The sequence below is a fragment of the Lissotriton helveticus genome, chromosome 3_1 (assembly GCF_964261635.1).
Source record: "Lissotriton helveticus chromosome 3_1, aLisHel1.1, whole genome shotgun sequence".
Taxonomy (NCBI): Eukaryota; Metazoa; Chordata; class Amphibia; order Caudata; family Salamandridae; genus Lissotriton; species Lissotriton helveticus.
In genome coordinates, this window is record NC_136061.1 from 1,090,084,815 (window position 1) to 1,090,100,249 (window position 15,435).

Genomic DNA, 15,435 nt, shown 5'->3' on the forward strand with positions numbered 1-15,435 from the left:
AAAGGAATGAAGGCCGTCGCCGAGTGGATGAGGAGCAGCCATCTGAAACTGAACTCAGACAAGATAGAGGTCCTCCTCCTAGGCCCAGACCCCGATGCCTGGGACGATTCCTGGTGGCCGACCGCACTGGGAGCAGCTCCGTCACCTACAGACCACGCACGCAACCTGGGATTCATCCTCGACTCCTCCCTCTCCATGTCGAAGCAAGTCAACGCCATCTCCTCCTCCTGCTACAACACCCTCCACATGCTCCGCAGGATCTACAAGTGGATCCCGACCGAGACAAGAAGAACAGTCACCCAGGCCCTTGTCAGCAGCAGGCTGAACTACGGCAACGCACTCTACGCAGAAATCCCAGCCAAACACCTGCAACGACTACAACGCATCCGCCTCAGCCCGACTGATCCTCAATATCCCCCGCCGCAGCCACATCTCCTCCCACCTAAGAGACCTGCATTGTCTCCCCGTCAACAAAAGGATCACCTTCAAACTCCTCACCCACGCACACAAAGCACTCCACAACACCGGACCAGCCTACCTGAACAACAGATTCAAATTCCACACCCCGCCCGGCAGCTCTGTTCCGCCAGCCTCGCCCCCGCAGCCGTCCCGCGCATCCAACGAATGACCTCCGGTGGCAGATCCTTCTCCTTCCTCGCCGCCAAGACCTGGAATACCCTCTCCACCCATCTATGGCAGACCCAAGACCTGCTCACCTTCAGAAGGCTCCTCAAGACCTGGCTCTTCGAGCAGTAGCAGCCCCCCCGCCTCCCCCTCAGCGCCTTGAGATCCTCACGGGTGAGTAGCGCGCTTTACAAATTTCTGATTGATTGATTGATTAATACTTTACAGCAGGCACCGGCACTTTAGGAAGGCGAACCGCAATAGCAGCAATTGCAGAAGTTGAAATATATATATATATATACATATATATATATATATATATATATATATATATATATATATATATATATATATATATATATATATATATATATATATATACTTGAAGATGAAGGATCACAAGAAAACAACAGCCAGCCAGGGCAAAAATCTGGATCCCAAAGTATACAATGAGTCACAAAGAAATAAAATATCCACAGCATATCAATCCTAAAGTTTACTACATTAAATATATAAAATAAAATAATAAAATAAAATATATACAGCATATCAATCCTAAAGTTTACTACATTAAACTGCCAAATGTTCCCAATTAGTACAAAATTATATTGTGTTGTAGTTGCATATCTTCAATCATTTCATTCACTGGTGGGCTCCACATTGGTTTCCATTGCCTTTTAAACCTTGTGCCACGTTGTTTTTTCATCTTATTGCTTGCTTCATTGCCTTTGCATTATTCTAAATGCAGCTTTATATTATTTTCTGGCTGTGTGTTGTAGAAACAGCTGCAGATGCTGTATTCACTTTTTTCTCTAACTTACCGCTCCCACCTTTTGTCTCTCCCTGTCTGCAACCCTTCTCTCTCTGTCACCACCCTCTGTCTATCTCTCCCCTCTCTCATCTTAGGTCTGACTAAAGTGTGTTTTAGCTGTCTCGATCAATTTTTCTCTGTGCAGAGTCAGAGGATAAGGTGTAGCCCCCCTAAATTATTTGTTGCTCTAAGTATCATTCACATATTGATCAACACACACTCATTAGCCTTAGCTTGATGACAGATGTAAGTCATGTAGCATGGAGTTTTGCTTTTACATCACTTATGAACATTTTATTTCTGCAACAGATTAATGAATATACAAACAGAGGGGCACTCTATTTTATGTCCTGGTTACTATTGTTATGCATATACAGTAATGCATTCATTTATTCAGACACTTGATGCAAAGGCATTCACCATCCTGTAATGGTGGTAGCCAAAGTATCAAACAGCTCATGCAATCCTAATATGCTGCGGCCAAAGAAATGCTGGTGTCACATATGTGGACACCAGTGCAAGGAACAGAAATGTGAGAGTTTGCTTCAGTTATCTCCCTGCCCACTTCATGTTCTAGTTCTCTCCCTTTACACTGTGTCCCAATTCTGCGCCAAGAATTGTCGCACCCTTTACATGCCCACCTTCGCCTTCAGCAACTTCCGTTAGCCCACGTTCACCAGCTCCCCTTGCAATAATGCCTGTTTCATTTCAGAATAATTGTATGAGAGATACCAGAAGTGGTGGCTTTTGACATTTGAAAGTAGTGAAGCTTATATTCCGACTGAGTGACCTGTGGCGATCACGCACAGCAGAAATGAAATTGAAAAAAGAGTTGTCAAATGATGCATTGGGAAGCAAATTTGATAAAGCAATAAGGTTAGTAAGGCAGTTGTGAAAGTGTAGTTGTGATATCAATAAAGAGTTTTGACGTGATAATGATGTAGATAGCTGCTTATTCAGTATAACCACAGAACTTCATATCAGACTTTGAGATAACAATGCTGAGGACTACACAGATTTCCTTATTTATTGATATACCTTTTTAACAAATTAAATCTTCTGAGGAAATACACGTTATTTTGATTTGTCGGACTTGAAAAAGGATTTATTTGGATCCCTAATTTTATTGTGATTTAAGCCATCAGTCCCAGTAAGAGAAAATTAATACATAGACTTCGATTACAGCTGTAATTTTTTATTTTAGATTTGTGGTACCAGATGATTCTTCCTCCTCACTTTGACAAATCAAAGAAGTACCCTCTGCTTATTGATGTGTAAGTAAAAGCTACTCAAAATGGCATGCACGTTGAAAATAACTGCCACAAATGAGGTGGAGGAGTGGTTTCAAGCAATACCTAGTCTGAGGTCGTTGGAAAAATTGAGTTTTAATAAATATGCATATATTTTTTAAAGTGAGGGAAATGTTTTTGTGCTATTTAATAAATTTCTGAAACGTTTTTACAAGAGAAAACTGAGTTTAGTAATTTACAGTTATAAAAGTAACACAATGGGAGATATATTGTCTGATTGGCTTCCCAAACAAACCCTGTCCACTTTGTATGTAAGGTTTTGCTCTTTATTTGATGTACAACAAAATTACACCATTGAAGGTAATATTGTACAATTTCATCCAATAAAATGTTGTTTTTGTAAACTATACTTAAGACATTATATTTTAATCAGGTGATATTTCCATTGACCATATTCTGACATATCACAAGTATTTCTCACCATTTGAGTGGACATTATTCACTGTTAACTGGAACCTGAAGGGATCCATAAAATATTTTAGCTTTAGCCCCAAATCACAACAGGTGTAGGCGCAGCTTTTTTTTTTGTAAATAAAATAATGTTCCTGAATATTAACTTGTCAATTTTTTGAATTTTTTTTTTTGTCCTTCTGTAGTGTTTTTAATTTTTGGGAAATTAACCAAATGTGTCTTTAATTATCAGCTTGTGATTTTCTGAAAGTGCTTTAATGTCGTCCTCCAATATCATCTAATATTTTCTTTGAGGCACACATTTTCTGGAAGTATTATCCTTTCCTTGATTTTGTCCCCAATCAATCTGCAGAATGCCATTTTAGGAATATATTCATGTTATACCCAAATGCTAGGTTTGTTTCCATTTTCTTTTACTACGACTAGTTCTTTTCTAGTATATCTGCTTTTTACTTTCTTAAAATATGTTTACTTGAACTCCAACTACTGATTTTCATTTTAAGTAAATATATTCTATTTGTCCTAAATATAGCATGTGATTGTCAAAAAATGAATTATATATCCCAAAGTATGCAACTTTGTTTACACTGTCTACTTAATTTGGTACCTCTAATCTGGGACAGTCACTGCCTCTATTTCTCAGTTTAACCATCATGTGATAACATTCACTCATTTTATGCCAATGCAGAGACACATTTTGGTATCTCCTCGTATGTGTTTCATGCACTACCACATGTACTACTGTATTAGCCCAATTACATCTCATATTCATATTGCCACCATCATAAACCAAGACCAGCTTCATAAACCTGGGCTGATCCTCATGGGTTCTTTGTTCAGTTACAGCCATCATATGCCCTGATGACATATGACTTTTCCATGTACCTCCTCATATGATTATGCGCAGCATCACATATATTCCAATGTGCTCATATATCTATGTGTCACTATCATATACCAGAGGCAACATTATACTACTAGATTTAGCTCCACATGTAAATAAAGCCTTGTTCACACACGTAGTGCAATATGTATTTACCTGACACCAACATATTCGAGGAGCAGCTTTCTAAGTTCAGCCTTGATCAGGTTTTTCTACCCATCATTTTCCAATCTACTGCCTTATTTGCCCATGTACCGCCTCTTTCACTAATGCTCAAGAATGAGTCATTAAAAAAGTTTTGTGATCCCAGGTTTAGCCTTGTATGTCCAGCATGGCTATGTAGAGCTGATGTAATTATACAAAATGTTTACTAAGAGTCTACATTAACAAAGTAATGAGCATTTTGAAAATCTATTTTAGGTATGCTGGCCCTTGCAGTCAAAAAGTTGATCAAGTTTTCAGAATCAATTGGGCAACATATCTTGCAAGCACAGAAAACATAATTGTGGCAAGCTTTGATGGAAGGGGAAGTGGCTATCAAGGGGATGGCATCATGCATACACTCTATCGAAAACTTGGAACAGTAGAGGTGGAGGATCAAATCTCAGCAGTAAGGTGAGTGGAGCATTTTGATATCTATCTTCTATGCCTTAAAATGCAGCTTTGAAAATAGATGAACTAATCAGTTACTCCGTATGATGGTCTGTGTTTTGTACTCTACTTTTAAATATAGTTTTATTTCTCGTGCATGCAGGCTGTGATATTATGTTTTAGCAAGATCATTTGATGGATTATAGGTAATGATTCTCGTTAAACATCGTCAGGCTGGCGACTTTATCTCTGTTGTAGTAGACACCGTCAGATGGGAACAGGTCTTTAGTTGTTGTAGTCATGTTTCCCCAAAGTGGCTCGAGCATACTTGGTGTGAGTATCTTTGGCTGGAAATAACCCATGATGACAGGCTGAAAATGTGATTCTAACAAGGCGATTTATTATAATTTAGGTTAGGACAGAAAATAATCTATTTCCACCAGCATCAGGTCTGACAATAGGGTGTTCTCAATGGTGTGGCTCCAACATTGGGTGGGACGTCAGGACATCTGCATTTGTTTGGCAGACGTCCTGTTACACACCCTCCTCTAAATGAGATGAAGCCCTCAGGGTTGTTATGAGCACTTTGAAGAACATTCTATTCTTAACATTGTAAAGATGTTTATGATAAAGTAATTATGCTTTCTGAGTGATAAGACATAACAGTGCCTTGAAGTAGGATCCTCAGGGTTCGGTAACATAAGGGCAACAGGAACATTTGATTTTTCACTTTAGAGTCAAGTGGTGTTAGTGGAATAAATATAGTGCAATGATACTACCTTGGTTGAATGCTTTGTGCTCAACATATCATATAATTTCTGTGTATACATGAATGACTGCTTTACAACATATGATAATGTTGTTTGTAACTTTTTTTTAACTCAGACTCATGAAAAGTTAAAAACTTTTAGAATGTTTTTCCAGCCCACAGGTCTGTTTTTATTTTTCTGCATGTATGAATAATGTTGTTAAACTTTCTTTAGGCAATTCATTAGCATGGGCTTCATTGATGAAAAAAGAGTAGCCATTTGGGGCTGGGTAAGTTCCTATTCTACTTAATTTCTTTACCAATACACTTTAAGTTTCCTGTCCAGTTTTACCTGTTTAATTGTAAGCAGTACATTTTCGAGTGCTTTCTTTCCCCTTGAATATCTAATTACTGAGTTGCCTCTGGTATGACTGGTAGTTCACCACAAGTCATAACAGCACTATTCTTGTTAGGCCCAGTAAAGTTTGAGGTAATTTAAACCTGAGCTCAACCCCTGGGAGCTATGGCAAAGAGAAGGCAGTCTTAACTAACATGGCACGATAAAACTCTTACAGCAATTACCGCAAACGGGATTACCTCGCTGCCAAACTCACAAAAGCTGGTCAAATAAGAAACCTAAGAAGCTCCAACTCACTCCTCTTAATCCCACCAAAAAGACATAAACAAAAAGCCCTCCCCTGCTATTTCTCTGGGAATGCCCCAAAAATTTGGAACTCTCTCCCTACTCACATCAGGACGAATCCCTCTTTCACGTTCTTCAAGAGATAACTAAAAGAATTTCTCCTCAACCGCCACCTCTATGCTTCCAGACAATGACTTTTGTTACTCTTGGTACCCAATATCCTCGTGATTCTCACTGTACTTTATTGCTTATGTTTTCACTTTTATGTATGCTGTAAAGCGCTCTGATACTCCCGGGTCTTGTAAGCGCTATATAAAACTCCAAAATAAATAAATATATACATTTAATGAACAAAATGATACTAAAATGTCATAAATACAGTAAGGGGAACAATAGATATGAATTTTCAAAGATTTAAATAAAAATATCACTGAAAAGCACAAAGCACCAATGGCAAGAAACTAGTCGGTTAGACCTTGACATGAGTAAGGTTTGAGGCCAATCATGATGGAGCGCGGGCCAGATACAAGGACCAGGTTGGTAAAAGACAAAAAAGTTGCTTTTAGACTTAGAATATTTTCAAGCAGGCTGGAACCGAAGATGGGCACACCGATGATGTGATGGTAAAGAACAAAGTCCCGGGATGCCGGCAACAAAGGCAGGAAAAGCTCAGCGCAGGAAAAGTCCAGAGTTTGTCTCCAGGATGCCCCCTACATCAATTGGATGCACTTCAGTGTCTCACCCAGTGAAGATGTGTTCCTTGGGACTTAGACTCTTTTCCGGAAGTCAGATCTCCTCCGTGGTGCAAGTCTGCAGGCTGTAGCCAAAGAGGGTTCAACATCATTGGATGCCACTCATTGTCAAGCCCACTGAAACAGACATAAAGCTGTGGAGAAGAATGTAACAGGGAGCTACAGTAAAGTCTGGCTATGCATTTTCAATAGATGAGCTTCGCAGGTTGGTCCTGGTCTTCTGTCTCCAGGCAAGACGTCTTAGAAAGGTTTCTAAGTCCCATCCTTGAGGGTTAGGCTGGAGGAGTATACTGTGACACCAGGCAAGGGTTCATGGACCATAGGACCAGGATGTAGGGGGTCAGGACTCAATCCAACAGACAGTACCAACAGAGCAGGTCCAGTTGAACGTTGTCATCTGGGCTTCTTCTTGTGTTACCTGTAGCATGACCATAGCTTAACCAGCCTACCCTTGGAACCCTCTTCTCTCTCCTGAGTAATACTGAGAGCAGGTCCAGCCCTTAGGTTTCTACCCACAGGTCACAACAGTAGTCTTCTTCTGTCTTCTGCAGTTTCAAGAGAATTCTAAAGAGGGTGCCCAAGAGTCCCAGATTATGTGTGGCCCTTGCCTGTGGGTAGATGTGGCTCCTGGTCCCTCCCTGACCAATAAAGAAAACATTTCCAGTGATAACTCTACTCAATTTTGCAGCAGTTCCTGTATGCCCTACTGCAAACTATCCCACAGTGCCTCTCTGTGCATAAATCCAAAATACAAGAATATTCCTTCCCTTGTGCAGAGCTCCTGTGCCCACCCTTGAAGTGTGGCCAGGAAAAAGAGCAACCCCTCCTCTGGTTTTTCGCAAAACAGGTTCTGGGTGCTACTCCACTCCCACTGGATTTGTTGCTTGCCATGCTAGGGGGAAAAAAGAGAGGGGGCGTAAGCTTCATTTGCTAGAGACAGGGTAGGTGTCCTTTGAAGATAATCAAGGGATGGGCACTGCCCTCAGGCCATTCTGTCAAGGGAACGCCAAATGTTTTCCCCACATACAAGCACTTTGTCACTGCTCTGAGAGTCAATCCGCACATCAAGGAGCTATTTATTTAGTGGCTGACAGTTGGAAGCTCAGGGAAATTGATTTCAAGGCTTTAGGCAGGTTAAATGTGACAGTTTAAAAATATCTTTTCTAAAATATTTGTTACAAATTGAATGAATTGAATTTGTAATAAATCTTTGAAAAAAGTCCAACAAATAACTTTTTATCTGGTCCTAGGCAGATATAATGTTATTGACTTGAATAATGCATCCCGTTTCTTTCCCCAGGAAACCGTTTATTGTTCTATAGTGGAAGTAGCTTTTAGGGCTTTGTCACTGTAAGGACATGTCGAACCTAAAATGTTTACATGTCCTACTTTTAATTATCATGCACCCTGCCTTATGGCATTTTTAGCCTACTGAGGGGTGACATTCAAATTTAAAAGGAGGGTTGATGCATGTCAAAGGAGATTATTTTGACAGATCTAATTTGCAGTTTAAACCTACCAGGCCAAGTTACTATTGGCAGGCCTGTAGTCATGTTTTGCATTGTCAATTTAGTGGTGGCTCAATATTATTATGTTATATTTATTTTGTATAGCGCGCGGCTACTCAAAAAGAGTGTCCCGGCGCTTTGAGTAAGGAGGACTACCACACAATAACATAACACAGTTAAAAGAGAAAGGAGCAGAAATAAAAAGGGCAGACAAAATGTATGCAGCCTACTGGATAAACAACCAGGTTTTAAGACCTTTTCTAAAAGCAAGTAGGCTGGTGGCTCCCCGAAGTGTGAGCGGCAGAGAGTTCCACAACTGAGACGCCAATAGTGCAAAGGAGCGACCTCCCAGGCGGGCTCTCTTCACTCGCAGGACCACCGCCAAGAACAGGGATTCCGATCTCAGAGAACGAGCTGGGTGGTAGAATGCAAGTATCTTTTGGAGATACTTTGCTCCAACCGCATGGAGGGCCTTATAGGCCAAGGTCAAAGCCTTAAAGGCGATCCATTTGCGGATTGGAAGCCAGTGCAAAGTCTGCAGCAAACCTGCTGCGCTGGCACGTCTGTTCAAGCCAAAGATAGCTCTAGCAGCCGCATTCTGCACCACTTGAAGCCGCTGTAGCAGATACTCTGGCAGGCCCAAGTAGAGGACGTTGGAGTAATCTAGCCTAGAGCCGATCAGGGCCTGCACAGTCAGCTTCCTGTGCTCCTCAGATAAAAGGGGAAGAAACCTCCGCAGCATTTTAAGGAGGCCGAAGCACATGCCCGACACCCCAAGGATCTGAGATTTCAGCGTTAGCCCCTTATCCATCTTGACCCCCAAGTTCTTCGCCATTTGGGATGAACAGGACGGAGGGAACATACCAATGGGCCACCAGGCCTGCCAGTCTGGCTCCGTGACGCACCCAAAGAAGAGTACCTCGGACTTATCGGAATTGCACTTGAGGCTGTTTAGTTGGAACCATTGAAAAACAGCCCCAAGGCAATTCCGGATACTCTCCCCATCAAAGTCTCCTCCACTCTTACACGAGAAGAGGAGCTGGGTGTCGTCTGCGTAGGATACGATCCGGGCCCCAAACGACTCCACCAGCGCCGCCAAAGGGGTCATAAAGATGTTAAAAAGGGTCGGGCTCAAAGTAGAGCCCTGTGGGACCCCGACTCCCAAAGGCGGCATCACGGCGGAATCTGGCGAGGCCCAGACCGTTTGCCGGCGGCCAGCTAGAAAGGAGGAAAACCAGCTGAGCACCGTCCCCCGCAGTCCTATCTCATAGAGTCTTGCGAGAAGGCCGTCGTGGGGGACAGTGTCGAAAGCCGCCGACAGATCCAGCAGCACCAGCATGGCTTTGCCCCCCGTGTCCAGAACCCCTTTAATGGTTTCTGATACCTCGAGGAGCGCGGTCTCGGTGCTGAGATTTGGACGGAAGCCAGACTGGGTGGCATGCAGAATCTCATTTGTCTCTAGAAAATTGGAAAGCACCGATTGAACGTGCTTTTCCACAACTTTCGTGAGAGCCGGCAACAGAGAGATAGGCCTATAGTTGACTGGGGCCTTAGGGTCCAGACCAGGCTTCTTTAGCAGCGGGATGACCATTGCCTGCTTCCAGGCCTGCGGAACCACTCCCTGGCTCAGCGAGAGATTCAATAACGGGTTCGCCAGCGGATTGATCACCTCGGCAATTTTTGCCAGAAATTTAGCGGGGCACGGGTCCAGCGGCAAGCCCGATTTAAGATTGCCCATAAGTATTAGAGAGGCAGGGGCAGAAATGGGTGGAAACACGCCCAACGTCAAAACTGGCGAGGCCAGAGGGGATGGGGTAGCCTCATGGTTAATCAGCCCCACTGGTACAACCGAAGGAAAGGAGTCCTGTATAAGTTGGATCTTGCTAGTGAAAAAATTAACCAGATCCAAAGCCCAGTAATCCTCTGGCCTCTCATCCGAGGTATTAGACCGTAAGGATGTAAATTCTCTCACAATGGAGAAAATTTCCTTACAGGAGTTGGAGGCGGCCTCTATCCTCCCTGCCAAATAGGCTTTTTTTCCCAAACGGATGTCCCGGTGGTAGGCCTTAACCGCCGTCTTATAAGTCAGCTTAGCCCCTGTGTCGTATTGTGCCCGCCAGGCTCTTTCGGCCACCTTACACTGCTGCCGCGTAGCGGACAGTGCTGCGGTGAACCAAGGAGCGGAGACCCGTTTCGGTGTCAGGCGGGGGGGCAGTTCCGGGACAAGATGGTTTAGCCTGTCTACCAGCCACACATGCAAGGACTCCAAATCCTTCTCTAAGTCGCCTGAGAGGGGGCAGGGGTGATCCAAGGCAGCCTGGGCCAGCATCGCAGGGGTCACTCGATGGTAGGCCCTATGGACTCGACCCTGCTGCTGTGATAAAGCAACAGCCGCTTTAACTGTGCCTTTGATTGAAAATTTTGCAAGCAGGTGGTCTGACCACAGTACCGGGATGATCTCTGTCACCTCAAGAGGGGATGACGAGAAGACCTGGTCCAGAGTGTGCCCCTTGTCGTGCATAGGCCCCTGCAAGTAAGGGATCAGTCCCAGCGGGGCCATAGCCTCTGAAAGTTTGATAGCGGCAGGGTCCGACGGATCATCCATCCGGAAGTTGAAATCCCCGGCCACAATGCAATGTTTTGCTTTCAGGGCCAGTCCCAGCAGCACGGAATCAAGATCTTCGAAGAACGTACCAGGTGGGCCAGGCGGTCTATAGACCAACAATCCCTTGACTGATTGATGCGGTGCCAGGGTGATAGAGAAAGCAAGGGACTCAGAACCGCGGATGTCATCCACTGGCAAGATAGTACAAGGCGTGCCCTTCTTCACCACCAGTGCCACTCCACCACCCCTTCCATTGGCTCTATCCTTCCTGAAGATGTTATAATCAGGCGGGATTGCCATGGCAACATCTGGATTGGAAAATTCCCCCCACCACGTCTCAGTAAGCATGAGACAAAGTGGCTTTAACGTATCCAGGAGCTCAAAAATATCCTGTGCATGTCTACCCGCCGATCTCGTGTTTAATAGCATGCACAGATATCCAACACTAGCGATGTTATTATTAGGAGACGATAACAAGGCGCGGGAGGGGCACCAGCCACAAGCAGGGCAGGTGGACTTACCGCGGTGGCGACCAGGAAAGACAGTGCAACAGCCACTGGCTGGATTACAGAGAGCGCGAAGCTCCCCAGAAGTATAACGCAGCACAGGAAATCCTGTCTGACACATGCCTGGTATCAGAGATCCCCCCGCCGCCCCGAGCGCCTCCGGGACGCTGACGGGCGCAGACGGGCAGGACTCTGGCTTGACTCAGGCGCGAGTCAGGCGCCACCGCTGCGCGTCTCCGCTGCGCGAAAGAAAGTGAGCTTTAAATGCAGCCTCACCTGGTCTCCCAAACGGAGCACTAGAGCGCTGGATCAGGTGGAGCGCTGAAAGAACAGCAGCCCCAATATGGCGGCCAGGCGCCACGAATGAGCAACCAGAATTGAAATAACTCCGCTCTAAAAGCGGTGGGGGGCCCAATTATGGTGCGAGTGTGTGGGCGCGGCGGCGATCATAAAAACCGGACTAAATAACATAGAACAACAAATATATGAAAAACGGCAAGTTTAAAATGCAGAAGCGCTGCGCGCCTACTACAGCCTTAGACAGCCTTAAACAGGTAAAATAGCACGTTGGAAATGCTGAACCCTCCTTACTAGAGGTCGAGCTGCTCTAAGAGCTCGCCTTAAATGCAGCCTCACCTGGTCTCCCAAACGGAGCACTAGAGCGCTGGATCAGGTGGAGCGCTGAAAGAACAGCAGCCCCAATATGGCGGCCAGGCGCCACGAATGAGCAACCAGAATTGAAATAACTCTGCTCTAAAAGCGGTGGGGGGCCCAATTATGGTGCGAGTGTGTGGGCGCGGCGGCGATCATAAAAACCGGACTAAATAACATAAAACAACAAATATATGAAAAACCGCAAGTTTAAAATGCAGAAGCGCTGCGCGCCTACTACAGCCTTAGACAGCCTTAGACAGGTAAAATAGCACGTTGGAAATGCTGAACCCTCCTTACTAGAGGTCGAGCTGCTCTAAGAGCTCACCTTAAATGCAGCCTCACCTGGTCTCCCAAACGGAGCACTAGAGCGCTGGATCAGGTGGAGCGCTGAAAGAACAGCAGCCCCAATATGGCGGCCAGGCGCCACGAATGAGTAACCAGAATTGAAATAACTCCGCTCTAAAAGCGGTGGGGGGCCCAATTATGGTGCGAGTGTGTGGGCGCGGCGGCGATCATAAAAACCGGACTAAATAACATAAAACAACAAATATATGAAAAACGGCAAGTTTAAAATGCAGAAGCGCTGCGCGCCTACTACAGCCTTAGACAGCCTTAGACAGGTAAAATAGCACGTTGGAAATGCTGAACCCTCCTTACTAGATATGTGCTACGGTCCACTAGCGACTTTTAACTTAATAGGCCTGGGTACACTCTGTACCATATATGAGGGACTTGTAGGTCAGCTAACTATTTAAATCAGGTATACAGTCAATCTTAAAATGTTTGAGGTGTTAAAGCACATGCACTGGGTCCTGGGTAGCAGAGGCCCATTGCATAGAGTCAGTAAAATCAGCATCATAATTCTAAAATAAAATGGGGGTGATCGTTGAAGACAACTGGCTCTCTGTACAGTGTACTAAAATGAAGTACTCTATCTAGAGAGTCTGGAGTATCCCCAGTGGGTATGCAGAGGTTTAAGTAGATAATGCTAAGCATTTGTTCTAATCACAGAGGCAATAAATGAGACAGACCCTCAAGAATAAATTCGAGACCAATTTGTATAAATTTTAACATAATTTTTCAGACCAAGAACAGAGTTTTAAGGTAATTACTTTCGGAGATACGAATTTGCAAAGTTTGATAAATGTATCACTTCTATGCGCAGTTACACACTATAGGAAACAATGGGGAAATGCAGAAACCTGCATAGAGATTCAGGCAATGCTTTCACGAAGTTCACCTTCTAGTTTTAGTTTGATGTTGAGACCAGATCCAAAGTTCCAACAGCATAAGTTCAGGCGTATCCTGGATTGGTCCGGAACAGAGTGCTGAAGTCTTCGAAGCTGGTGTGCAAAGACGAAGGTAGCCACTTGAAATTGCACTGCACAGAGGGACTTACAGGTAAGCCATGTGGGCCTCCTTAGAGACCACAAGGGCCTGAGGACCACAGGAGCAGGGCTGGTTGGTAGGTGCTTGGGCAGGTGGGGCTGGGTGCAGAACGAACAGTTCAGCTGGGTATTGTGCATTGAGAGGCCTTCGTGTACGGGAGTAGGCAACATGGAGAGGTGATCTCAGGACAACTGGGCCACTCAGGAAGTTGGTCCCTGGTATCTCAACATCCCTTGCTTCTGGTCATTTGTGAGTCCAGAGGGGACTCTTCCTCTTGGTGTTTGCTGTGAGGAGGTCTGCACCCCGGGTATTTGTACACAGCGGATCCTGTAGGTCCTAGAGTCTCCAAAAGCGGTGTGGAGACAGATGTGATACCCCAGAGCTGTTGTACCTTTGCCTGCTTACATGCTGCATCAAGGCCATCGGGCAGCAGCAAGTCGATAATCCAGACTTCACGGAATTAGTGCCTGAATTATGCAGGGGAATGCTACCTTCACTGCAAGGGAATTGTCAGCGATTTCTTGAAGTTTGGAGGTGCTCTGGGGTTCGTTGAGTCCTCTCACATTTCTGGACAACACAGCAGCAGTGATTGTCAAGTTTTGGGAGTAGCAGGCAGGGTTTAGTGCCTTTCTCATCTCTGGAAGGGCTTCAGTTCTCATGCAACAGGTCATCTTTGTCTTGGTCTTCTCTTGTCCATCGAATCTTATGTTCAGGTCTCATGGTACCACCTAAATACTGAATTTAGAGGCTTTACAAGAGGGGACAGGTAGTTGCCAGTGGGCTACCTACATTTAGGTTGTCTACAACCTCTTGTGGACATTTTTGCCCAATTTCTTTGCTACCGTGGGCAGCAAAAATTATTGAGGCACAAATTAACACCTGCCTCACTACTTTTCTAAATACCAATGGCATTCTGGATCCTACGCAGAGCGGTTTCCGCCCAGGCCACAGCACAGAGACAGCTCTCCTTGCTGTGACTGAACATCTGCGGACTGTTCTTGATGAGGGTAACACTGCGGCACTAATCCAGTTGGATCTTAGTGCCGCCTTTGATACTGTATCCCACCCAATTCTTCTAACTCGCCTGGAGGAGGCCGGTATCGGTGGCTCTGTCCTGAATTGGTTTAGATATTTCCTTTCTGAAAGAACTTTCCAGGTGTCTGCTCCACCCTTCCTGTCCTGCGTTCAGTCTTTTGGCCAGGGTGGGCCTCAGGGCTCCACCCTGAGCCCCGTACTTTTTAATCTGTACGTTCAACCTCTGCCAGTTATAGCTAGGGACAGGGGCCTCTCCATTGTTTCATACGCCGACGACATGCAGTTGGTGGTGGTTCTCGCTGATGATTCTACGCAGGACGCCCGTAAATTTGGGAGTGGGCTGGCGGCGGTTGCGGAGTGGATGACCGCCATCTGCCTCCAGCTTAATGCGAATAAATTGGAGGTGTTGTTGTTGGGTGAAAACACCAGACTCCGGAGTGAGAATTGGTGGCCTTACACCCTTGGGAGTGCTCCGTCCTCCACAGTGGTGGTGAAGAACCTAGGGGTATGGATGGATTCTACCCTCAGTTTTCAGGACCACACCAAGAAAATCGCTGGCACCTTCTTCGGTCTACTACGAGGATTGAAACCCCTTTTAGGCTATTTTGATCCATCTACTAGACAATTGATTATCCAGGTAGCCATTCTGTCTAGGCTTGATTATGCCAACTCGCTTTTTTGGGGGCAAATAAAGCCTAGATCGTGAACTTCCGAGAAGACGCCCCACTTCAGGCGCAATCCGGCACCTTCATTGGCTGCCTGTAGCCAGGCGTATAGAATTTAAAGCTCTTTGCCTGGCTTTCAAAATCTTGAAACTCTCCTCCCCATGTATTCTGACCAGTGTGCTGGTACCATACACACCTACACGCCACTTGCACTCTCTGGGGTCATGCCTTGTTGTTCCGCGGGTAAAACGCATGCGTGCTGGGGCCGTTCTTTCCTCTGTTTGGCGGCCAAACTGTGAA

The 15,435-nt window shown here is 45.1% G+C and overlaps 1 protein-coding gene across 7 annotated transcripts in view; it reads left to right on the forward strand.

Annotated features, from left to right (window-relative positions):
* LOC144823287 (dipeptidyl peptidase 4-like) overlaps positions 1–15,435 on the forward strand; it is an 867,366-nt gene that overhangs the window by 763,288 nt on the left and 88,643 nt on the right. For all 7 annotated transcript variants that reach the window (XM_078681655.1, XM_078681657.1, XM_078681659.1 and 4 more), the window contains 3 exons: positions 2,640–2,709; positions 4,460–4,654; positions 5,614–5,668. In XM_078681655.1, the coding sequence (XP_078537781.1) occupies positions 2,640–2,709; positions 4,460–4,654; positions 5,614–5,668 (320 nt within the window). The remainder of the gene's footprint in view (positions 1–2,639; positions 2,710–4,459; positions 4,655–5,613; positions 5,669–15,435) is intronic.